Raw genomic sequence first — 25,905 nt, forward strand, 5'->3', positions numbered from 1 at the left:
GATCAAACCCTGAGTCAGGCTCTGTGCTGACAGTTTGGAGCCTGCTTGGGATTCTCTCTCCCTCTCTTTCTGCCCCTGCTACTCCCTTGCTTTCTCTGAAGATAAGTAAACTTAAAAAAAGAACTATTTTAAAATTAAAAGTTTCTATTTTAAAATGTGACCCAAGGTCCCTCGGTCAGGAGATGGGGAAACTGGGATTTGAAACCAGTTCTGATGGACTCTGGGTTCCACTGGCTCTACCCCAATGGTTCTCAAGGTAGGCTGCACACAGGAGGCACCAGAAACACCAATGTCTGAGTCTCAGCCCCCAGAGACTCGAATATAACCAGGAGTAAGTCTTGAGCATTGGTGGGTGGGATTAAAAGTTCCCCAGGTAACTCTAATGTGCATACAGTTTGAGAACCACATTTCTAAGCTATCCTGCCAGTGTGTGGCTCCTGAAGAATGTTGGGAGCCTCTTTTACTCCAGCTTGGGTCTTTGACTTAGGTCATGTAGCTTTTGGGAAGCAGAGGTGAGGTAGGCACCCTGCTGCTCTAGCCCACAATCCAGAATGTTCTGACTCTCAGCCACAAAACCATCACTATGATATCTCTGCATGAGTATTTTCCTGGAAAGAACAGTCTTTTTTACTTTGCAATGGTAAACTGAAGAAGGGGAAAGTATTCCAGGCATGGGGGAACAGCATATGCAAAACAAAGGATATGAAAGGGCAGTGGATGTTTGGGGGAATCTGAATGACTTGGTGTTCCTGGAAAACCAGAAGAACTAGGAGAAAAGAGAACACCATCAGGCAGATATGAAGTGCAGGCCTTGTATGCTCAGCTTGGTTTCGGGAATGGGGAAACATTTGAGTTTTTTGAATCAAAGGGAGATATGATCACTTGACTTTTCCAATGAGGCCTTAATGCAGAGAAGTAACTAAAGGAGAAGACACCAAAGGTAGGGGATTCAAGATGGCTTCTGACATCAGGCAAGGGACCTTCTGGTCCTGAATGAGTGCAGGCCTGTATGGAGGGAGGACAGGAATCTGCTTTTCAGAGGTCTGAGAACCTAGGGCTAAGTCCAAAAGAGACACTGTTAAGAGATTCCCAGCTTCTGATAATACTTCAGGATGAATTAGCAGAGAAGCAGAGAGAAAACAGGGCATAGACCAAAACCCAAGGGCAGTAATGGTTTTCCAGGCCCCTGGTCTTTCTGTGAGCTGCAGGCATGAGTGTTTATCTCCAGAAAGAAAGCCATGGGCGTCTCTAAATTTGAGGGAAGGACACAAACACGGTTTTTGCAACTGTCTCCTGCATCTGATGTGTGTTGGCCTCTCTTTGGAGACGTTAAGAAAAATTGTTTGCATGTAAAAACACGGGCTCAATTCCCAGCAATGAGCTTCTGATGCAGGAAAAAGAGCCAAGACCCTTTCAACACCTAGGCAGATCACAAAGGCTCCAAGGGGGTCCCCTCTGAAGAATGGGGTATTAGGACAAGACAGTATTATGACAAGAGGAAGGTGTGTCAAGCCCGGATGGTGCCGCAGGGCAAGCGTGCTGAATGAACAGATCCGCGTGCGTGGGAATGCATCTCCTCCACCAACATCTGCCAGTCCCAGTGGAAGCTTCTGCAAATGAACAGGTTATGACCCCAAGCCATACCACAGGCCAGAATCAAACAGAGCAAGCCCTGGGAATCTGGAGGGCACCGTGTAGATGTGGTCCAGACCCAAGTTTCAGAAGATGCTGACCTATTTTGAAAGAGAAGACCTACACTTCCCCCTGAGCTGTTTATCCTGTGACATTATTCCATCTAGCCCATCTCCTGACACGATCTGGTTGATTTCATCCATGCCCAAGTTTAAGTGCTCACACATGGCCCAGGCCTGCCAACGGGATCCAAGACAACAGAATCCTTCCTTTAAACAACTCCGACAACATCTTCCTTTGGTCTGAGTTTGTGTGTCCAATGCCCAAACCCATCCTGGCTGTCTAGGCCTCCCACAAAGCCTTTTTAATTTGAGTGCATTTTAAAATTATGAAACACTTCAAACACACTGAGAAGAACAGAAACAAAAATCCCTGTCCTGCTCAGACTTGACGAAACACTTCCCGCGCAAGGGAGAGGGGCAGGACTCCCATCCAGAGAGCAAGCTGGAGCCATGACAGAGAAGGTGCTTTGGGCCAGGGGGAAGAGCTCTGCACCTTGACGCTGAAGACCTGGGCTCCAGTCCAAGCCCTGCGGCTTGATGGCTCTGAAAGCTCAAGCAAATCACGTTCTCTGTGCCTCAGTTTCCACAGCCCCTGGTGGATTGCTCCTTCTTTTCAACCTCTCTACTTAGAGAGCCCCAGACTCAGTCCTTGGCCTCTTTTCTATCTAGCCTCACTCCCTGAAAAATCTCAGCGAATCTCATGACATTTCATATCACGTAGATGCTGACTGCTCCAATTATCTCTCCAGCTTGCGCCTTTCCTCTGAACTGCTGTTATGAACATTCCACTGCCACCTTGCATTTCTTACATTTAATGTCTAACAGAATGTCTACAACACATATCAAGCTTTACATGTCCATAACCAAGCTCCTGACATCGCCCCCAAATCTATTCCTCGCATAGCTTTCCTCGTCGCCGAAGGGGGTTGGCCAGGCTAAAAACCTTGGGGCCTCTTTGGCTCCTCTTTCTCTCATGTCTGAGTCATCAGCAAATCCTCTCAGCTCTACTTTTAAAATATACCCAGACTCAATCCAACTTTCCACCTCACTGGAACAGGTCATAATCACCTCTTTTCCTAGATTACTGCAAGAGCCTCCCAGGTAATCCTCCCTCTTTTATTCTTACTCCTCTATGGTCTTCTCAACATGGTGATGATAAATTAGATGACATTACTCCACTGCTCAAACCCTCTACTGACTTCTTGTCTCATTCAGATTAAAAACCAACGTTTTGACAATACCCTGTGACACATATGGTCTGACCCTCATTAGTACTCTAATCTTTGTTACCCTATTAGTAATGACTACTAAGCCTGAACTGCACCCCAGCCACTTTGGTCTCCTCACAGCTGAACATTCCAGGCTGCTCCTACCTCAGGGCCTTTGCACATGCCATCCCCCCCCCTTCCTCAGTTCACCTCTTTAGCGAGACTCTCCCTAGTTACCCAATCTAAAATGGTAACTCCAGTCCTTGCTTTTCTATCCCCCTTGCCTACTTTATTCCTCTCCTTAGTACTTAACAGCCCCTAATATATCACACATCTTACTCAGACTGTTTATTGCCTAGTTCCTCTACTAAGCATACGGTAAACTATTTGGTGGCTTTGCTTTCCCCTCTATCCACAGTGCCTCGAACAAAGCGCAACGTATAATATGTACCCAATAAACATTTGTTGAATGAATGAATAATCCTGGAAACAGGGGAAATCTTATTACGTCTTCAAAACGTTACTGTAACACCACTATGATGAAGTGAAGAATGATTGAGCTTATTTTAGAAGTGAGGGGACAACAACACAGACTGAAATTCCATGGCTACCACCCAAGTCCCTGTATAAGGCAGCACCTCTCAAGGTAACTGCCTTTTCAAATGCAAATATCACTGCAGAGAGGTCTCGTTAGGGTATGATGTCTCAAAGTTTGCCTCCAGAAAGGAAAGGGGAAAAGGATCAAACTCCAAACCCACCTGCACCTGGTCAGACTGAAGTGCTGAACTACATGACCCACCAGATGGGTCAGGGTCAGGCGCCACCCCAAACGAGTGAGGACGAAGAAGGCCAAGCTGCAGTGTATGAGCAAGGTCAAGGCTAGTAGGGGCCCTTCAGATCACCTTACTTCTTTGCTTCACAAATGAGGAAACTGAGAGCCAGGAGAGGGGAAAGACCCAAGGTCAGCAGCCTAGATGCCTCGATGACATCTAACCCAGAGCTGGGACCCATGTTGCCCAAATCCCAGGCCAATGAGTTTTCTGTAGCACAACCACCACCCACCTACCCACACAAGATTCGTCACAAAATAGCCATACAACAGGCGGATTTCATTTCCCTGGTGCATGTGGCAGTACCCACGCCGTGCCAAAAAAACGATTCCAAAGGAATTTCCTTAGCTGGGAGTCCTACAGAGAACCAGAATGGGACTTGGAATGGAACGAAATTCCTTTTGCGGTATTTCAGCCAATGGGAATAGAGCCCAGAAATCACTGGTGTTTTCTGTTTGGGGTGATTTTTATATAGCTCTCTTTGAAGAATGAAGAGTGGCTACCATGCCACTGGAAAAATGAAGTCACTGCTTTGAAATAAATTTGAGACGAAGAAAAGAAATGACTCTACATTACATTTAAATAAACCAGGTCTCAGCCTTGGGCTGGAGGAGTTAACCCTTACCTTCCTTTTTCTTTTTTCTTTCTTTGCTTCCCCCCCCCCTAAAACATTTACCAGCAGAGCTGAAATCACAAAGAGAAAGAGCCCCTCAGGGAGTCAAAGGGGAGGCTGCCAGATGAAAGGCAAAGGGGAAGAAGGAAGAGGGTGAGCCTATGCTCTGTATCAGGCAAAGTTACTGCCAGTGCCTCATTTATTTCTCACAATAGCTTCGCAAGGCACGAGTGTTATTCCCATTTTGATGATAAGGGAAAGGGGGCTCAAGGAGTTTAAGTAATTTGCCCAAGGCTGTACAGCTCATAAGTAGCAGAACCTGTTTCTGAAGTTTGAATTAATCATCTTCCCTGACTCTGTGCATATAACGCTGGTCAAATTTCTTACTTTCTCTAGGCTTAAGTTCCTTACCCATGACATAAAGGCCCTAGATCGAAGCTGCCTTACAGCTCTGATGGTCTATGGACTATGTTGGAAATTGTCCTGAGCTGGTGATTTCCTTTGTTCTTAGGGCTCCTGACCCCCAGGAAGTGTTCTCCCATGGAGATGGCCCTGTCCCGTGAGTGAGGGAAATGATCCAGGCTGCATTTCATGCTGATACCACACTGAGGAGTTCAGCCTCTGGAGCCACAATTCAGAGCCTGTAGGTCTGCTCCTGGCTTGAACATCAAGACTAGTACCCGGAAGCTCCAGTGGGAGAGGCTGGGATCTTGAAATGTCTCCGAGAAGTTTATTTATAATGCCTAGGGCACATCTAACAAGTTCATCATGTGGCACGGGGCAATGTGTACAAAGGAAGGATTGTCCCAGAGAAGTCTTTGCCAAGATGAGGCATAAGCCAGTGAGCAAACCTAGACCCACCCCCGCCCCCCAATCTGTAGCAACAACAATAAAGGAAACAGTGGAAGCCTCCGAGGGTTGCAGACATCTTCCTACAGAGGAGGAAGAGGCCTAATGCTTTAAAAAAGAGGCCTGAACTAAAACTAGGTAAGGGTTGGACTTCTTGCTCTGCCACTAGCTGGCAAGGGAACTTGAGGTAAGCCACTTCCACACTGTGGTCACATTCCAGGAAGGAATACAGCCATAAGCAAGTACTTGTAACAAAATTTGATAAGCATCTGGCAAGAGTGGTCGAGCTCAATGATGGAGACTCTCAGAGCAGGACAAAGCCATCATAGCAGAGGACAGGCAGGAACCAGGAGTTTTGAGGGAAAGTCAAGTTCCCAGGACAGAGAGTAGGGGGGTAAGAGGGAAGCTGAGTCCTAGTCCTAGAGAATCCAAGGCAGGGCCATCAAGGGAGACCTCAGGGCTCATCATAACAAGACTGGGTGCAAAAGGAAGTCTGTTCCTCAGCGAGAAGGCCTTATACCAGGCAGCGCAGGTGGACCACCTGGGAGTCTTATTCCAATTCAGATGCTCAGGCCTCATGCCCAGAAATTTTGATTCTGTTGCACTGAAGTGGAGGCCGGGAACAGACATTTCCTTAAAAAGCTCCCCAGGATTTCGAAAGCACAGCCAGGGCCAGGAACTTCCTCAATAATAAGCAGGGCTCTCTGGGAGACAAGGCCTGTCTCAGTGCCCACTGGATCCCAGCACCCAAATCAGGGCTTGTCAGACAGAGGGTGTTTGGGGTACTTGGCCTGGATAAAGGGATGAGCACTGTGTGAATAAAGCAAAGGACGTCGGCAGCCAGGTGCTAGAATTACAGCAAGGGCAAGGGTACGACCAGCCTTAGGCTGAGTCCCCTGGATGACTGACTGAGCGCTGCCTGCATTCTTCCTGACCTTCATGATCAGCCCAGACCTTGAAGCTGGAACTAGATAAAGCCTTATATGGGAGCCCAAGAGAGGGGAAAGAAGGAGACAGGGGGCGTCTAACATATCAGGGACCACATATCAGGGACGTTGTAGTGGGTCTCAAGCACACATTCATGACTACTAAGCCTGATTGAAGATATACAGTCTTTATTAAAGTATCCCATCTTTATATAAGTGGCCCTACTCCCTCCACCACTACAGACAGTGGTGACTTTCCATTAAAAAGGGGATCGGTAGGGGACACAGGAAGAATCAAGTTGTTAACAGAGGCGAGGTGAATGAGGACCCTAGAAAGTGCAGGGTGGCATCCCATCTCCTGCCTTCTGCCTCCCCTCACACCCCATCCATACCCATACCCTCAGAAAGTCTCTCCTCCCACCCCAAACCATACATATCCCAGTTTAAAGTGATACAAGGTTCTCTCACATATCTATGCACTTCTCTATGGGTAAAGCACTTCATGTCTTTAATGTTCCCTCTCTTGCTAATGACACCCCATCCCTGTGGTTCTAGATGGACAGCTAATGGTTGGTGAGAGGGCCTATGCATGGCCGAAGTAGGGAAGCCTCTCAACTAGCATATCAGCAAGGTGCCCAGGAAGCCAGACCCCTAGGTGTCATGACCATCAGAACTGCTGAAGAATCGGTGAGGCTGGGTCCCTGAACTCTACATACTCTTCATTATAACAGAGCATCATATATTTGTTTCCTAGGGATTTTGTGCCTTGCGTCTAACACTCTACCTTCCGAACCTCCCCTAAATTCTCTGTCAGTTCATAAGCCATGGGTAGGAAGCCTCGTCTATGGAACTCTACCCCAACCACCATCTCTGAGACAGGTAGGCCTCAGAATCCATCCTGAGTGGAGAGAGGCTGCTGGAAGCTAGGGGTCTGGGGAACAGAATCAAGGAACCCTGTGCATCCAGCAGCAAAGGGACAGCCTAATGCTTCCACCTCTTCTCTTCAAGAGAAAGTTCTGCTCTGTGCAGGGAGGCAGAGTTGAGGAGGAAGCTTCTCCATAGGGGCCGGGGGTTGACAAGAGAGCACAAGAATGAGCTCATCACTGTGGAAAGGCCTTTTGAGATCACCAAGCCCTGTGATGGTCAAGCTTTTTTTTTTCTTTTGAAGCAGTTGAACCTATTTGCATCCACAACTCTTAAATGCCACTCCAAGATGTTCTGATCAAGGCGAGATGAGGAAGTAGGAGCCAGGAATGGACAGTGTGACCAGGATGGGAACCCTACTCACCAGGCCTACCTTCCAAATCCAAAAGTCCCTGAGCAACAGCTATGCAGAACTTGGGGGTCCTGGGTTTCACTTCAGAAACCCTTGATTTTATGGATGGTAAGGACGTGTGATTTGCCCAGGGTCCCCATGGAGTCCGTGGTGGCACCAGCACTAGAATTTAACCCACTCCCACCCCAGGTCTCTCTTTGCCCCCTCCCCCCAGCTGGCTGGCCCCCATGGGCCTTGGGCCGCAAAGAGTTCCCCTGCGCCCACTAAGGGAATCTTAGACAGAGCTGCGGAAGGAGAACTGCAGGTAGATGATCAGCAGCAGGACCGTGGCCCAAAACAAGCACCAGGGTATCGAGCAGAAGTTGCAGCCAGAACCCGCCTCCGCCTGTGGCTTGGTGGGGCTGGGCGCCCGCGAGAAGGTGTAGGTGGTAGCCTCTTCCTCCAGCAGCTTCTCGCTGGGCTTCCAGTGCACGATGCCCTCCTGGCAGGCCTCGCAGAACTCGCCGCGGTGCCGCCGGGTGTCCTGGCGGCTGGCCACGTGGATGCGGTACTGGCCACCGGGCTCCCCGTAGCACTGCTCGCGCAGGCTGGTGATGAGGTTGTCCACCAGGCTCTCGATGTTCTCCTCCAGCATGCTCGACTCGTCCAGCCGCGCAGTGCCGCACTCGTAGCACAGCTGCTTGAAGACGCGCATGCGCACTGAGCCCGCCCGCTGCTCGCGGTCCAGGTACATGTGGAAGAGGATGACCACGTGTGGCGACTGCCAGGTGTGCCAGCACCAGGAGCAGTGGAACCTGCGGAGAGGGGTTGAGGCAGGGGGAAAGGACTGTGTGCTGCAGAGGCCCCTGCCTCCTGCATCCCAGTGCCTTCAGGCCTTGCCCTTGGGGCTTTGGCTCTGGGGATATTTCCTCATCTGCAAAATGTTCAGGGGGCACCAGATGAGTCCTTCCTGCTCAGACCTGTTTTAAGTCTCACGGCGGGGATGGCCTGGACCAGCTGGGAAATGCACCATCCGTCCGCACAGTCTTACCTGTTAACACTGACTGTGAACAGGTTAGACCCAAATCAGGAGAAAAATGACACCGTTACTGCTGCTGGGCCTCCACGTGCACACAGCCAGAGTCAGAGCCAGTAGCCAGCACGTAACAAGTGCTCAATAGATTTTTCTTGAATTGAATTGGATGGACTGAACCAGGGCAGGAAGTAAGGCCTTGCTTCTGACCCCCACGCTGCACCATGGAGCCTCCCCATCTTCTGTCCCAAAGGGAAGTCCTGCATAATAGACCCATGGACAAGAGTGCTGGAAAGTCATCTCAGATATTGCTGTACATCTGAATCACTGAGAGACCTTGTTGACATGCAGGTTCTGATTCAGTAGGTCTAGAACGGGACTGGAGATTCTGCATCTTTAACAAGTTCTAGATGATGCTGGTGCTGCTGGTCCATGACCCACAAGGTAGGGATCTAGTCTAACCTCTCCTTTCGCAAATGGGGAAAGTGAGGTCCAAGAAGGAAAATGAATTGCTCAAGGGCCGTGGAGCTCATAGTAGAGCCAGTTTCTAGAACACCTCATGTGTTCAGTATTTTATATTAAGTCAGGCCGAATTAAATAGATTGAAATTGAACTGTCCCAGGACCAGAGCACAGAACTCAACCTCCATAGACCTTGAGCCCCCCGTCTCTTGGTTTTCAACCCATTTAGAGGATTAAAATCTGAAAATATGTAAAATGTCGGAGGTTAGAACTAGTAAGTATGTCCCACCTCTTCGTCAGAAGCAGTAGCTAGGACTCAGAGAGGGAAAGCTACATAGGAGTGCAGAGGAAGAGCTGGAATGAAACTCCGGTATCCCACTTCCCAGTGAGGGACTCTTTCTCTGCCTCCCAGTCTATACCGGCCCAGCGAGACTGACCCTAAGCATCTGGGTTCTCTATATCTCTGTTTCTTCTTGGAAGGTGCCCCCAGCCTGCCAGGCCCCTACTGCCCGGGCCACTCACCTGCCCGAGGCATGCAATTCCAGGTACTGCTTCCAGCCAGGGGCCAGCACGTTGTGCTTGAGGTTGGGATCTATGATGAGGTCCCAGCTGTCGGCCGGCTTGGCCTCCTCCATCTTCTCATAGAAGACCTTCTTCCATTCACCTGTAGTCACGCTTTTACACATGGTCTCGTCAGTGGCAAAGGAGGGCAGGCTCCACCTGAGTGAGAACACGGAGAGCGAGGGCAGGTGTAGGGCAGGGCAGCGCAGTTTCCACGGTCTAAAAATCCTCATCGACAGGACCGGGAGGAAGCAGGACCCAGCTCCCTCCTTTGTCCGCAGTGGAACCTGTTTCCACAGCAACCAGGCAGGGCGCCAAGAGACAGAGCTTGGGGAGGAGGGACTCTCCAAAGGGGTGTTGGAAGGCCCCGAACTGAGGCTGCAGAGGCAAAGTTTGTGGGTCTAAGTGACCTGAGGCAGGTGGGGGGCCTGAAAGGAGGCTGAGCTTCAGGCCATCTCACTCTGGCCTGTGAAGGGCATGCAGAGGCGAAGACCCGGGAGCTGGCTCAGCCTCACCTTGCTGCCCCTGGAGGCATCATCAGCATCTGGCTGCTATGGTAACCATGATGCCTTAGGGAGCCAAAGAGACCTTAGGGATGGGATGCTGTGGACCTGTTAATAGACGCAGCAATAATAATAAACTCTCTGCACTCCCACCCATTTGTGACTGGCATTGGGCCATTTACAAAAACTATTGGCAGTCCTTTGACCCACAATCGTTATTGTCACTCTACAGATCAGGAGGCGGGACTCATCTAGCTTATAAATGGCAGAGAGCTCATATTCAAATCCAAGTGATTGAGCCCATACTCATTCATTTAGGTCATTCATTTCATAAACCTTTTTTTTTAACGTTTTTATTTTATTTTTGAGACAGAGAGACACAGCATGAACGGGGGAGGGGCAGAGAGAGAGGGAGACACAGAATCGGAAGCAGGCTCCAGGCTCTGAGCCATCAGCCCAGAGCCCAACGCGGGGCTCGAACTTTCGGACCGCGAGATCATGACCTGAGCTGAAGTCGGACACTTAACTGACTGAGCCACCCAGGCACCCCTAGGTCATTCATTTCAAACACACCCCTGCACCAGGCTCTACGCCAGGTGGTAACTGTGTATGTACCCAATAGCCAGAACGCAACGGATCTGTACTTGGACAGCCTTGTACAAGAGCAACTACCTTTGCACAAAGGTGGGTACCATTGCATCAGCCTGGTAGGAGGAGAAAAGATGATTTTCAACCTGATGATAGAAGACGAGAGCAATATACGTGGGGGAAAATAGCCTTTATTCCTGGTGCCTCTCCTGATATTTTTTAATAAACTATTTTCCTTTATAAAAGTCCCAGTTTTATTTGGAAAAGTTGGAAAATATAGATAAAAGCAAAAGTAAAACTCTTGCTAAAACTCGTGTTCAAAATAATCACTGTTAATATTACGATATATGCATCCTGACTGCCACTTATCTGTGCTTGTGTGTGTGTATATGTGTGTCTGTATATATATACACACATACACACACATTCTACATGCCCCACTGTGATCTATGTTTTAAATAACGATATATAGTGAATATTTTTCTAAGTAATTAATATTATTCCATCTTGTGGTCTGCCTATATTCTGTGATCTAGTGGAGCATAATTTATTTAGCTACTCCTCTATTTGAGGGTACTAAAGTGTTTTCTTCTAATCTTTTATAATTTCATTTTTGCTACCTATTTGTATACAACTTATTGATGAAGTTCATGGTCCTGCATTCTAGATCTCACAGACAGTGCCTCCTGCAGCTGTAAAACACATCTCTTGACTCTACTCTCTGCAGAAGCTCAGAATCTGAACAGGTTCTTCAAACAGTGTGACTTATGGGCAGCCTGCAGATCCTGACGTTTGCAGACGAAAAAGAAAGGCCTAAAATTCCCATCTGGTACAGGAGCCCACCTTCCAAGAGCTCCTCCTGCCCCTGCATGAATGCTTGATGCCTTGACATATTTTATCTTAGCCTCAGTTTATTCACCTTGACAACGGGATAACAAGGAAGCAATATCTGTAGAGATGAAAAGCAAGGGCTCTGCAATCACTTGCTTTGGTTGTTGTTCTTGTTTGTCTGATTTGCAATTCTCTTATATAGGTAGCAATTCTCTCTCATAGGTAGCCATTCTAATATATTTAATGTGTGTCATTTTGTTCTGGCAAAACATGTGTTTTCATGTGAACATATTTTTTAATTTGCATAGAAACAGCAATCACGATACAGCACTTACTAGGTATCAGACATTATCCTAAGTGCTTTATACATATTAATTTATTTCATCCTAATAACAACCTCCATAGGTAGGTAACAGCAGCAGCAGATCCATTTTGCAAATGTGGAAGCTAAAGCAGAGAAGCCCAAAATTCAACAGATAATCATTAATGGAACCGGGATGGGATCCTATATGACTGTCTCCAAAGTCCCAGCTTTGATCAGCTTTGTCCAGCATGGGATCTAGAACAAAATATTCACAAAATAAACGTCTTTCTACCTTCTCATCACTCAATATGGCCATTCCAGACTCTGAGGATTGAAGTTCATGTTTTTCCAGCAAGTGGTTCACTAGAACCTACCGAGGCCACAACTCTGGGGAAGAGGGGTGAGGCGTATTTGACCCGTCAGGCTCCCTGTCACTGCTGTAGGGGTCCATGGACCCCCTGATGCCCAATGTAAATATTTTAGAGCTGAAATAGAAATTCGTCTTGAAATCTTACCAAAGAAGATCTAGTGCATAAAGCCATCTGTGTGAATACCGTTCCTGTGAAGCCTGTAACCAATTGATGACAGGCACCCAGGTGCAGTGGAAAGAGCACTGAACCCGAAGTTAGGAGATATAAATGTATATCCCAGTTCTGCAACTGGCTGGCTTTGGTTCCTTGGACACGTCACGTCTCTTGGCCTCTGTTTGTCCATTTGTTCAATGGGGTATTAAAGTATATGGCAACACTAAGGTCCCCTGTGACGATACCATGTACAGTTTCAAAGAGCTTTATACTTATAAATTGGAATCCTTCGGGTACAGGAGGGAAGATAGAGGCCACTGGATGGAGGAAGGAAGCTCTTAATGAGGCATTGTGGGTAATGCCTGGACTCAGGGTCTGTCTCCTCAGGGGCCACTACATAACTGAAGAGCTCTGAGGAGGTGTCACTCTACCAGTTTTATACTGGACACGGTAAGAAAGGCAGAATTTAAATTGTAGCCACTGAACCTTAACACTGGAAAGGATTTCTTTTTATTAAACTTTTTATCCTTCAAGTCAGTATTCTTGTCTCTGAATTAAGGCAATCAATGCCCAGAGAAGTGAACTGACTTAATCAGCCTCAGAGGTATGTTGGGAGCTGTCTCAGGTTGTAGCCATAAGCCAAGGTGAGAACGGAGGCTGAGGACATTCCCAGAAAATATGTGAGGTTGAGGGAAGCTTATAAACCTCGCCCTGGAGTCAAAGCATATCACCCAATACCAGGAATGAATTCTCTAGAAGCATTTTGCAGTTGTTGCTACAGTAAACATTATGATGAAAAACAAGAACATAGAAGGTAAGAATCACCAGAATTGTGTGTGTGTGTGTGTGTGTGTGTGTGTGTGTGCGCGCGCGCGCATGCGCACACACACACGCACCCAAGTGTGTATGTAACCAGCTGATGCAATCCCCATTGGCACAAATTAAGTTTAATTTAGAACTTGAGCTTGCTATGCAGAGGCCAATGTAATACCTCCTTGTGTATAGCAGGATGTTTTCTCCAATAAAATAGTACTTCTATCAAGATAAATAAGCCTATGGTATTCCAACTTATTCTTTATCAAATGACCTCACTGAAGGTCAGCCTGCAGGCTGTCTGGGGCACCAGTACCAGAAGCTGCATTTCTACTCTGCATTTCTCAGTTTCCAGGAGCGAAACCCCTGCTCAGGGTGTCTGACAAGCCCCACCAGAAGAGAGATGGATTTCACACCAGGTAGAAGGTCAAGGGGCCCGAAGCCCCATATCTGAGTGCCCATGGGGAACAGGTGCAGAAGGCGCAAGGACATGAACACTCCAACTCAGACTGGCCAAGTCTGCACCAGAGGGAACTCATGGGTCATAGTGACTCATGCTTCCTTTTACAGTGCAGCCACCCACGCCTGGCTAGCCTTAGGACTTTGGTGTCCATAGCCTTTTCATTTTATGCAAAACCTTTGCTATTTCCTGTAGACTCTTCGCCATCGTTTGACTAAATTGCATTTCAGACATCTGGGACCCTTGCTTCTGGAAGCAACCAACATCTGGTATGATGTGGTACAACACACCTCTGCACATAGATCCACATCTTAGTTGTAAATATGATACTCAGTACATATCTACGTATAGAAACTCTCAGAAACTACAGGAGAGAAATAGTGTTAGCGAGAACTGTGCAGAAAGAATGGGAACGAGAAAGAGAAATGGTAGGTCTGCCGTTATGTCACTGACTTGCTATGTGACTTGGGCTCTCTGGTCTTCCATTTCTCTGTCTGGAAAATTGGTAGAATTGTAGCACGTGTCTGTAAGTTTCGTCCTTGCCCTAATAATTTGTGGGCCCCCAATTAATAACCCACCTGTAGCTCTGGTAAAGACAGGATTTCCCTCTCCAAAACCCCCCCTAGAGCCTCGGAAACATGCAAGGAACAACTCTCTATTTTCCCAATGAGGACATGATACCATGCCCATAATTTTTCCTTACTAAAGATTTTATGAACAAATAAGGGCGGCTGGCTGTCTAGAATCCTTCTCAAATTGTTAAATGACCAAAGTTATAAAATAACCACCCTCTAACCCAGACAGCTGTAGGTTATATCTTTGCCTGGCAATGAGTGTTCCAAGTTTTTTCTGACTCCAACTAGATTCAGCAGGGTCTACAAAAGAAGGATGCATAAATGTGGAAAGCAACCCGTTTTCATACTTTAAGGCCACTTTAACCCCCCTGAGTTAATTGCTTAGTGTGGTTCTCAAGCTCCCCCATGACCGGGTCTCAATCTAATTCACCAAGCAGAGCTTCCACTACCTTACCCTTTCTCAACCCACCTGACCGATGCCTCTCTACTCCCAGAACAGGTTCTGGAATCCCACCTCTTCCTTTGTCCTTGATGTCTCTTCCCCCTGAAATGCCTGAATCCTGTCTTCATAGAGCACCACACTACTCAGCCTGGTATGCTTACTCCCCTATACTGGGTCGAGGCAGGGAGTTCCTATGCTCTCTATAGCAGCCCACATTTCCGTACAACAGCATTTATAAGGATGGCTAGCATTTATTGAGTGCTTACTATAGGCCAAGCAGGCACCCTGTTAAAGGTTTACATTTTATCCTCACATCAAATCTATAAAGTACGCTTTTGTTTTTCTGCTTTTTATGGGTGAGTCAAATAAACCTTGAAATGGTTCAACAATTTGCCCTGAGTCACTTGGGCAGCAGGTGGTATGGGAGGGATTTGAACCTGGGTAGTCTGATGGCAATTCCTGCTCTGCTAAGCACTATGACAAGTAATAGTAAATGCTGAATAAACGCTAGTCATTGTTATATCATCTCTGACTTGAAATGGGCTTTAAAGATCATCTAGATCAACTGTGAATCTCAAAGAAAGAATCTTCTCTCTAACCTTGTCTGCATTTACAGCTTCTGCTGAAATATCTTCTGTAGTCAACTTATTACTTCCTAACCTACTTGGTTTTGACAAAGCAATGTCTTTGTCTTTCATTAAACTTTTCCTTTCAATGAGGTAAGCCATCTCTTTCCTGTTTCATGCATATAGTAATCTCAGATTTGCCTTCTGGATCCATATTAAGTAAGTGCTAGACCCCACCCCACCCCACTCCATGGCACCCTTCAGATCCCTGAAGGCAGCAGCTATTACAATCCTTAAAGTTCTCAACCTCGTCTCAAGGCACCAGCCTCAGAAATGGCTTTGTGACTAAACTTCCATTAAATATAGGATGCTAAAGTTATGGGGTCTCCAGGGAACACCTCCATACCTGTAGCTTCCTGCCATCTTCGAGGTTTTAATTCATGCAAAACATCTCCAGGGAAAGGCCTCTTGGGTTTTCTTTCCACTCCGTTTTATGCTTTATCACAAGTCTTTAAAGATGCTTACTTTGAGAAATCAGCACTTCCTTATTCAAAATAACCTGGGGCTTGAAGACCTGCACAGACTTTAAAGTATAGGTGACCCCTGAACAACACAGGTTTCAACTGCATGGGTCCACTTACATGCAAAAAAAAAATTTTTATAAATGTAAATACTATAAATGTATCTTCTCTTGTGATTTTCTTAAAACATTTTCTCTTCCCTAGTTTACTTTATTGTAAGAATACAGCATATAATGCCTATAATATACAAAATATGTGTTAATTGACAACGTTATCAGTAATACTTCCGGTCAGTAGTAATCTATTAGCAGTTAAGTTCTGGGGGAGTCAAAAGTTGTACATGAACTTTTGACTGGGCAGGGGATAAGCACCATTAATCACCATGTTGTCCAAGGATGAACTTTACTTCAAAATGACTCCTTCTGTCTACATTTTAGCTGCCCTACACCTCACATCTACCTATCAAATCTAGTGTTTCTCTCAGGGCCAGTTCAAAGCTACTTCCCCCAGAGAGACCCAGATCCTCCTCTGAGGTTGGTATCTCCCTTCTTAATCTTTTTCTCGATCCTTTATTTTTTGGGTCATTATCACTTTGTACCTTGTATGAAGACCGAATCCGTATCTGACCCTCTGTCTCATTCATCACTGTGATAACGAATGAAGGAGTGTATCGGGTGGATGGTTCTAAAACACCTAAATTATGTACATCCCTAGGTAGGACTCCAGATCACCCACCCAGATTCTCTCCTTTCTGTAGCTGCTCCTATCCCTCAGCTGGGAATATTAATGCTGATGGCTCACTGAGAATTGCCCTTCACAGTAGACTCCCCAAGGCCAATGACTGACTGATTCAAGGATCCAAAGGCCTGCCCCCCTTGCCTGATTTGGGACAATTCTGAAAGGCTATCTCAGTTTCCAAGTTCCCCTTAGGATCAGCTGAGTCTCATTTGCAACCATATGGTGTGACACTATCTTGTCTATCTAACCCTCCCTTCCACACCTCCCCACAGGTGTAACTCCCGAGAGCACTTCCCAGTAAATGCTGCATGCAGCTCTCCATCTCTGCACCTGTTTCCAGAAAATTCAATCTGAGGCACCCTTAGACTCTACACAGGGTCACTGCTGCCCCACACCTGTTGCATCTTGCCTTCTTTAACAAGCCTCAACAAGGGAACATGGATCCAAGGGACTCTGATGTAAGACATGATGTCAAACGCTGCAAAGAAGCTACAGGAAGAGATTTCCCCCGGGAGGCTCAGGACTGAGAGGACCTGGAACTTCAGTCCCCAACAGTCCCTCTGTGACATGGGATGGAGAACAAGGGGAAGATCTAAAGATGCCCACCATGTCCTCGTTAGCAGGGACTTCGTAAACCGAAAGGGATAAGGGGAAATAGGAAGAGTAAGCTTCAGAAGGAGGGAGGGCAGGTGGAGGGGAAGAAAGAGAAGAGAGTCTGGAATACTGAAGGACTGAGGAGAGAAGCAAGCGAATCACAGGAAGAAAGAAAGAGAGTTGGAGAAAAAAGAAGGAAAGCAGATTCTTCTAAAGCATGCTTTTGATTCCTATGGTAACTTCTTCTAAATTTGTATTTTTTTTTAACATCTTTAGAGTATTATTGTGTTTTGTGGCTTCTTGTTATGGATTCCATTTGGAGTGGGCTTATATTTTTCTTTGGCTTGATTTGGTTTGTTTCCCTACTTGCTCAAATTTGAAAGAAATGCATGCAGTTTCGATATTTTCCAGCAGGCAGGTAGCATGGATTCCCCTCACTCAGATAACACCCTAGATGGAGGTAGACCTACATCAGGATTGACTCACCCAGACTAAGAAGGAATCCTTCCATTTCTTCCACTGCCTCCTTGTGAAGAGGAGATGAATTTGAACCACCATGACATCATTCATTAAACAGAGACACAATAAAGGGGCACCTGGGTGGCTCAGTCGGTTGAGCCTCGGACTTCAGCTCAGATCATGATCTCGGGGTTCGTAAGTTTGAGCCCCGCATCAGGTTCTGTGCCAACAGCTTGGAGCCTGGAGCCTGCTTCAGATTCTGTGTCTCCCTCTCTCTCTGCCCCTCCCCCACTTGCGCTCTCTCTGTCTGTCTCTCTCTCAAAAATAAATAAAACGTTAAAAAAATTAAAAAAAAAACAGAGACATAATAAAAAGAAGCACAGTCCAAAAAGGCATTGAAAATTAATTTACATTTTTATTGACATCTTTCCGAGAGATGCCAGATGGGGAATTACATAGTGTAACACAAAACAGAGTACCCTAAACTTCCTTGCCACCATCCACTTCTGACTTATCGTAGCAGATATTCCTCTGAAACTTTTTCTTTTTCTCTCTGCAAAACCACACAGAAACCCATCTCCTGCAGGCTTTCCTAAGTATCTCCCCAATAAAACCTACTTACTTACTAGTTCCCCCTATCTTTTACTTCTGTTGGCACAACAAAGGTAAATGGTAAGAGGGAGGGGCTGGGCAGAGCTGTCTCAGGAAACCAAGCCCTTGCGTGCACTGTCCCCAGGCTCTGGTTTTCTGCCTGGCTGATTTTATATCTTGCCCCAGGAAGAAACTAACACAGACTCTTCCTCTATTTTCCTCCCCCACAAGGAATTGCATAGCCATGGCTGTGGTGACTTGGAGATGCGGAGTTTGCATGGCCTGGAGAAAGGACTTGGGGTGAGGAGTGTCAAATTTGCTCTCTGGTATCACTATGACTGCCTCGCTACTGTGTCACAGGTCAAAGTGAAAAGTTTGTCATGTTAAGCCCCTCCACATCTCACTTAGTGGGAAATTTCCCAGACATTGGCAAATGGTGCATCACCATCCTTAATTCCCGGTGCTATGGCAGTTGTGTCCTTTGTATGTCTCGGCACATTTCGGTAGGAAGTAGGGAGATGGCATATATCAGGGATGGTCAGACTGATGCTATTAGACAGCCATATTTTGCGAGGGGCAGTCAGCTGGCAGCATGAAGGGCAGACTGAAATGCAAAACAGCCAAGTGGCCATCTCAAGGCCATGGCCATAGTCCACTCCAGTTAGGACACAAGAGGAAGCACAGTGGTTAAGAACATGCACTTTGGAATCAAAGATTCAAGGCTGAACTCAAGGCTCTACCACTTAACTGGGAGTGTAACTTTGGAGAACTTTGTATTCTTGAAAGCCTTGTTTCCTCATTTGGCTGATCTAGGGTGGGGGCAAGGGGAATAATGGTTCCTACCTCACAGGGTATCAGTGAGGGTAAATGAGACGAGTGCATCTGACTCTTGAACAATGTGGGGGTTAGAAGCACCAAGGCCTACGCAGTCAAAAATCCACACATACAACGTTTGACTCTGCAAAAGCTTAACTACTAATAGCCTACTATCAATTGAAAGTCTTAGTGATAACATAAACAGTCAATTAACACATAGTTGATATGTTACTGTATTATATACTGTATCCTGACAATAAAGTAAGGTAGAAAAAAGAAAATCATAAGGAAGAGAAAATATATCTACAGTACTATACTGTATTTATTTTTTAAAAATCAGTGTATAAGTGGACCGACCATGCAGTTCAAATCCATGTTACTCAAGGGTCCACTGTATATGGAAGTTTTACATTTACTTTGAAAATGTTGAGCTGAGGGGCATCCGGGTGTCTCAGTCTGTTAAGCGTCTGACTCTTAAATTTGGCTTAGGTCATGATTCCAGGATCATGGGATCAAATCCTGAGTCAGGAGGGAAGGAAGGGTGGAAGGGAGGAAGGAAAAGAAATAAAATGTTGAGCCGAAACCAGTAGTGGGTAGAAAAAGGGAGAGTTGTCTTCAGGGTAAGTGTCAATATCAGTACAATAATAATCCGGTTCTAAACTTTGGGCAGAGAGAAAGCAGAATCGACCCAGGTTCCCAGATTAAGGCTGAGCAAACAACTCTGTGTCTGTTACTCCCCCCAGACTCCGGCAAATGGAAGTCTCGATCCTCTCTGGAAGAAAGAACCGTGAATTCAAGCCCCAGTTTTCCACAGATGGAGATGGACTGAGGAGAGGATTGCCAAGCACTGCCCTCAGTGCCCTCAGGGAACGGGTTCCCAGTTTAGCCCTCAAGGCCATCAGGGACCAGGCCAGAAGGCTGCTCTCCTACGAAAGAATCCTGTGAAGGGCATATGTAGCTGCTCCCTGGTCTCTGATCATGGGCAACTGACCTCAGTTTCTCCTTAGATGGCGGCCACACCCACCAACATTTTGACAACCTGGCCTATTCTGTGCAGCTAATGCATTGGCAGTGCTTGGAGTCAGGGTTTATTTTCTGTTGCCGTGTTTTTTCTTCTCTTTTGGAGATGTTGCCAGTGATTCATATAGTTTCATTTCAGGAGATCTGGATTCAAGCATTAGGATGTAAGCGGACGTCTGGGATGACTCAGCCTTGCCTTTAGGTCTGCTTATAATTAGAAAAATATATACCTACATGGTGGGTACGTGGATGGGCTTCCAATGCTACCTAGGTTGGTTCACATATATTAATCCTCACATAAGGGATTTCACACTGACAGCCAACTTAAATCTCAACCCAGTATTCTCTGCAAACGCATTAGGCATTTGTATCACGAAGACTCGACGCTATGGTCCACACAGGTCCATCTCTACACGGCATTATGTTCAAGATGCATGCTGCAAGAGCCAAATAAGTAACTACAGAAGAATCGTATTCACTTACTTTTTCAAAAGGAGACAAAAGTGATCAAAGTCACAAGCTACAGCAGATTTCTCACATTCCTATGTTTCTTCCCCCCACTTCCCCCCTTCCAAGTCCCCTGGCACCCCTCACTTGCTACCTCTACCTTCCCACCACATTGCCCACCTCCAGCCTCTGTGGCCTCGGCTTGCTCACCTCCCATCCCTCTACCTTTCTCCCTGGGTAGCTTCTTCACTGCCCTAAAATCCTTCTTGACCCATTCTCACAAAAGGCTAGACACTGGCCCAGCAGTGACAAGTTTAGAGTGTGAGGGGTGGAAAAAGCATGGGGGGAGAGGAGGGAAAGGTTGATCTGGCAATGACGGCATTTGCTTTCATGGGGCAAGAGGGAAGTATATGGATAATCCCTGATTAATATTCATTTTCACAATAGAGACTCATGCCTGTAAATGATAGATATACAATCAAATGTATTTTATTCAGTGCCTTCTAAAGCATTATTATAATAATGAAAATAACAATTAATTCATGCCCAACTTTCTTGAAAAAGAGTTCAGAGTAGCTTTCAGATACACACAAAATACAGTATGTTCTACATTTTAACATAACCAAAAATACGTGACAAAATAATATATGCATTTCTCTTTGACTCAGCAATTCCATGTTTAGAAATTTATGCCTTACATATACTGGCAAAATTCGAAAATGATGTGCACAAAAACCATTTACTGCAACATTATTTGTAGCAGCCAAAGACTGAAAACAACCTAAAACCTTATTCATAGGATAGATGAATAAAATATGGAACATTACCCAATGGTAGATGTTGAACAAAGGAAGGAAGATTATCTCCATAAGTTATGCAATCATCTCCAGTATATACTCTTATCTTTAAAAGCAGGAAGGAGGGGCACCCAGGTGGCTCAGTTGTTCAGTGTCCAACTTTGGCTCGAACAGTGGCTCATGGTTCATGGGTTCAAGCCCCATGTCAGGCTCTGTGCTGACAGCTCAGAGCCTGGAGCCTGCTTCAGATTCTGTGTCTCCCTCTCTCTCGCTGCCCCTCCCCTGCCATGCTTGCCGTCTCTTTCTCTCTCTCTCTCTCTCTCAAAAAAAATTTTTTTTTAATTAAGAAAAAAACAGGAAGAAATTAAAAACAAGGTCAGGCGCATATAGAGATTGCTGTTTTTGACCTAAGTGTGAGAAGTCAATATTTGCATATATTAAAATAAATGGAAGGATAAATAAAAAACCAAAGAGATTTCCTGCCTATCAGAGAAGGAGGGAACAGGATGGATCAATCATGAAAAGAAAAGCAACAGGACACAACACGCCTCCTGATGGAACGTTACAGGAATTGTACAACACTAACCGTAGAATATTCATATCAAAAAAATTAACCTGAATCTGCTCAGGCTTCAAGATCGTCTAGAGGAAACACAGGATAAGGAGGGGATATCACGAACAGCACCTCAAGAATGCTATCAGCAAAGTCCAAAACATGGACATTTTGAAAATGCAAACCACAAGACACATGGTTTTGTGGCACGGCACAAATAATAAATAAATGGCAAAGGAAAAATAAGAGAGGGGGGAACCATTATAAATTAAAAGAGAATTGAGATCTACAACCAAATGTGATAGATGGACCTTCTTTGGATACTGAATGAATCAAACAGAAAGACATATTTAGGATGACTTGAGAAATCTGATTACAGACTGAGTTAGCTAATTCTGAGGAATTGTTAATAATTTCATTAGGTGCGACAATGTCATTATGGATTTTTAAGAATTTGTCCAACCAGAGGGGAGGTGGGTGGGAGAATGGGTAAAATAGGTGATGGGGATTAAAGAGCACACTTATCACGACGAGCACTGGGTAATGTATAGAATTGCTGAATCACTGTATTGTGTGCCTGAAACTAATTTAACTGGTGACTATCCTGGAATTAAAATTAAAAATGCAATAAATAGGGGTTAAGCGTCAGTTAGGCGTCTGACTTCGGCTCAGGTCACGATCTCGCGGTCTGCAAGTTTGAGCCCCGCGTCGGGCTCTGGGCTGATGGCTCAGAGCCTGGAGCTTGCTTCCGATTCTGTGTCTCCCTCTCTCTCTGCCCCTCCCCCGTTCATGCTGTGTCTCTCTCTGTCTCAAAAATAAATAAACGTTAAAAAAAAAAAAAACGCAATAAATAAATAAAAAAATAACCTGTCCAAATTTTTTAGACATGCTGAATGAAGTACGTAAGGATAAAATGGCATGGTATTTAATACTTGTTTCAAAATTCCCCAGCCATGAACAAAAACATAAAAGGAATCAATCAATGATGCCAGTGTGGTACATCTCGATAACTTTAGTCTGGAGGCTAGACCCACGGAGGCTAATTGTACTATTCTCTCTGCTTTTAAGTACGTTAGAAATTTCATCCAAAACATTGTAAATCAGTAAAAACAAAAGCAGAGGGTAAACAAGAATAGAACTGTAAATAAGATGGATCGAGAACTGGAGTCTGTGCACAAATGAGTTCCAGGGACTCCTATACACGTGTTACAGGAATGGCCACAAAATTGGTAACTGCCAATGTGAAAAAGGAAACAGGAGTAGTGAGAAGGCATTCAGTGTCTATACGGCAGAAGCAAACAAGAGTTTCAAGTACAGCACTGTTCCCAATGCTGAGTCCTAAGCAAAACCTCTCCTATGGGTCTTCATTAGAGAGCCACTGAGAGGTGCCCTGAAAGGCACCGTCCTCAACAACACATTCAAAACAAACCCAGGAAGGCTTCCCTGGGGTTGTGACTGACCTCCCGGGCCTGAACTTCACCATCTAGCTCTCTTAGTTGTGTGAGACTGTGACCCTCAGAAATGCAGATAGGTCAGAGGAGGGAAGCAGTGTAGACATGTCACCCGCTCAGTGTAGACATAACACCCCCTCATTTCCTTCCATTTTCTCTGAAATGCTCTGGACAGAGGACTGCTCTCTGCTCTTTCCCACTGGGGAGTCTTTGCCGAACCTGTGGTTGGTCCTCTGCGATACTCTCTGAAAGAATGTATGAGGATTGCATTGTTAAGGAGCCTCTATGAGGCAGAACTGGGATTCAGACCCGGGTCCCCCCAACTCTAAGCACAACACTCTGCATGTAACCAAGACAGAGCTGGAAAGAGAGGGCGTGAGAAGAAATAAAAGTCAGGAGGGGAAGAAATTCTATATAAGGCAGAAGAGGCTGAAGGGCATCCCATACTTTGCCAAGTCCCAAGCTATGAAAAAGCCTCAGCAGCATTCCCTGTGGATCAGGGTCAGGGATGCTTCCTGAGGGGGTCAGAAAAGGACCGGAGAGAAGAGTAGCACAAGGCTACTCCAACTCCCTAAGTTAGATCTAATGATGTCACCTACTTTGTCCACTTTTTCCCATATCAGTCCCTGAGTCCACCTGTCACTGGCATTCTGCTGGAATAGGCTGATGCAGCTGAGGGTTTGACACTTGGATGTATCTGCCACCATAGAATCCATCCACAGCATTCCCATCCTCTATAGTAGACTGAGGGTTCCAGATGGGGTATATTAGGAGGGAGAGTGTCAGGGGATAATCAGCAGTCTCTGCCAGAGTCCCTGCATGAGATCCCAGGCCATCCTCATTCTGATCAGATTTTAGATGCTATTTCACAGGTGTAATTCAAGCATGCACTTAGAAATCCCTACCTGTTGTATTTACTTAGGGGATTGGATACCATTAGAGTCAAAGACTCCAATATTACAAGGAGCTACTCGTATATTATGACCTTACGTCAATTAAATACTGTTTGGTCATCCTCAACCTCAACACCTAAAAATAAAACAGTATCTATTTATGTGACAATTAATTTTTTGTTAATTATTTGAGTGAAAATTACCTTACCCCAATGGTTAACTGAATATCCCAGTATTTGTTCAAACATTATTCTGGTGGTTTCTGTGAAGGTGCTTTTGGATGAAACCGACATTTAAATCAGAAGACTGAGTAAAGCAAATTGCTCTCCCTAATGTTGGTGGGCCTCGTCCAACTAGTTGAAGGTCTGAAAGAAACAAAAGGACTGACCCTCCCCTGAGTAACAGAAAATTCTTCCTGCCAAATAGCCTTCTAAGGCAGGCCAAACTAAGATAGGCCTTTTCATGCCTCCAGACTCCAGTGGAAACATCAACCCTTCCTGAATCTCGGGCCTACTGGCCTCCAGGCTAGAACTAAACCAGCGGCTTTCCTGGGTCTCCAGCTTTCTGACTCACCCTAAAGATCTTGGGATTTGCTGGCCTCCATAACTATATGATCCAATTCATTGTAATTAATTAATTAATATATCTATATATAGATATAGATATATAGTTTCTGTTCCTCTGGAGTATGTGACTAACATAGTCTATAACTAAAGAATATGTATTCATAGTTTTATAATATGAAGCTATAAACATCCATATAAGTATGAAGCTTATGTATAATGCTGGAATCCATAAGGATGTGGGATAACATTTTATATGTATCAGGTATCTATGAAAGGCCATTTGGATGAAAACCTACAAATATTTCAATAACTACACTGGTCAGCTAAGATATTATTACTTGTCTTATTCCAAAAAAAATTAAAGCAGTGTTTAAGAAGAAATAATTCAATGATCAAATGGTAAAAAATTTACATCAAATAGGTGAGAAAATGTGGTCAAAGAGAAATCAAGAATAAAAAAAAGTAAGGTGAAACAGATTTGTAAGGTTATTCAATTTGTACTTAAAAAAGGAGATCATTTGGGTGCTGGGTGGCTCAGTTGGTTGGGTGTCCGACTTGGGCTCAAGTCATGATCCCGTGGTTCATGAGTTTGAGCCCCTCAGCGGGTTCTGTGCTGACAGTTCAGAGCCTGGAGCCTGCTTTGGATTCTGTGTCTCCCTCTCTCTCTCTGCCCCTTCCCCACTGGTGCTCTGTTTCTCTCTCTCTCTCAAAAATAAATAAACATAAAAAAAATTTTTAAGAGGAAATTGTCCACACAATTGCAGCCATCTGACTCTCCTGAGCCAAGCCAGCACTTTGGATGCAATTGCAAAAGCTTGGTTAGTACTCTGCCTTCTAATGGTGCATAACGGGGGCGGGGGAGTGGGAGGGTTCTCCTTAACTTTTAAGCCATTTAGATGCAAAAATAAGTTTCTTTAAAATTTTTCAATGATTTTCTTCCCAGCACACCAGAGAGGCATTTTTTAAACTTTTTCTTTTTTGGCCTGCCTTTCGTGTTGGCAGATATAAATTCAAAAGCCACAGAAGCCACCTGAAATATTGATCCATCTTTAATGAGCTCAACTACCTGTGAGTGTGGATTACATTTCTTGAAAACTTCCTGATTGTCTTTAGTCATGATTTCTACATCTCCCCTCCCTGGTCTTAAGGCAATCTTTCCCAACCAAACTTCCAGCCCATCCCCTCCTACTAAGATCAGTCTTGCCAAGGTCATCAATGACTTCCATCCTGGAAAAATGCAGTGGTCAATTCTCAATTCTCATCTTACTTGACTTCTCAATAGCATTTTTTTGGGAGTTTATTGCTTTCCTTCTTTAACTATTTTTAAAAATAGTCTTCTGAGGGGTGCCTGGGTGGCTCAGTCGGTTAAGCATCTGACTCTTGATTTCGGCTCAGGTCATGATCTCACAGTTCACGGAATTGA

At 45.4% G+C, this 25,905-nt stretch overlaps 1 protein-coding gene across 1 annotated transcript; it reads right to left on the reverse strand.

The window, feature by feature from the left end:
* Nucleotides 1–7,670: 7,670 nt before the first annotated feature.
* Nucleotides 7,671–9,663, reverse strand: RTP1 (receptor transporter protein 1). Its single transcript, XM_042903062.1, has 2 exons — nt 9,392–9,663; nt 7,671–8,190 (listed from the first exon to the last, which is right to left on the reverse strand). Exons 1-2 carry the CDS (start codon nt 9,661–9,663, stop codon nt 7,671–7,673), a joined length of 792 nt encoding a protein of 263 aa, XP_042758996.1.
* Nucleotides 9,664–25,905: the final 16,242 nt, after the last annotated feature.

This window comes from Panthera leo, chromosome C2 (assembly GCF_018350215.1).
Source record: "Panthera leo isolate Ple1 chromosome C2, P.leo_Ple1_pat1.1, whole genome shotgun sequence".
NCBI lineage: Eukaryota > Metazoa > Chordata > Mammalia > Carnivora > Felidae > Panthera > Panthera leo.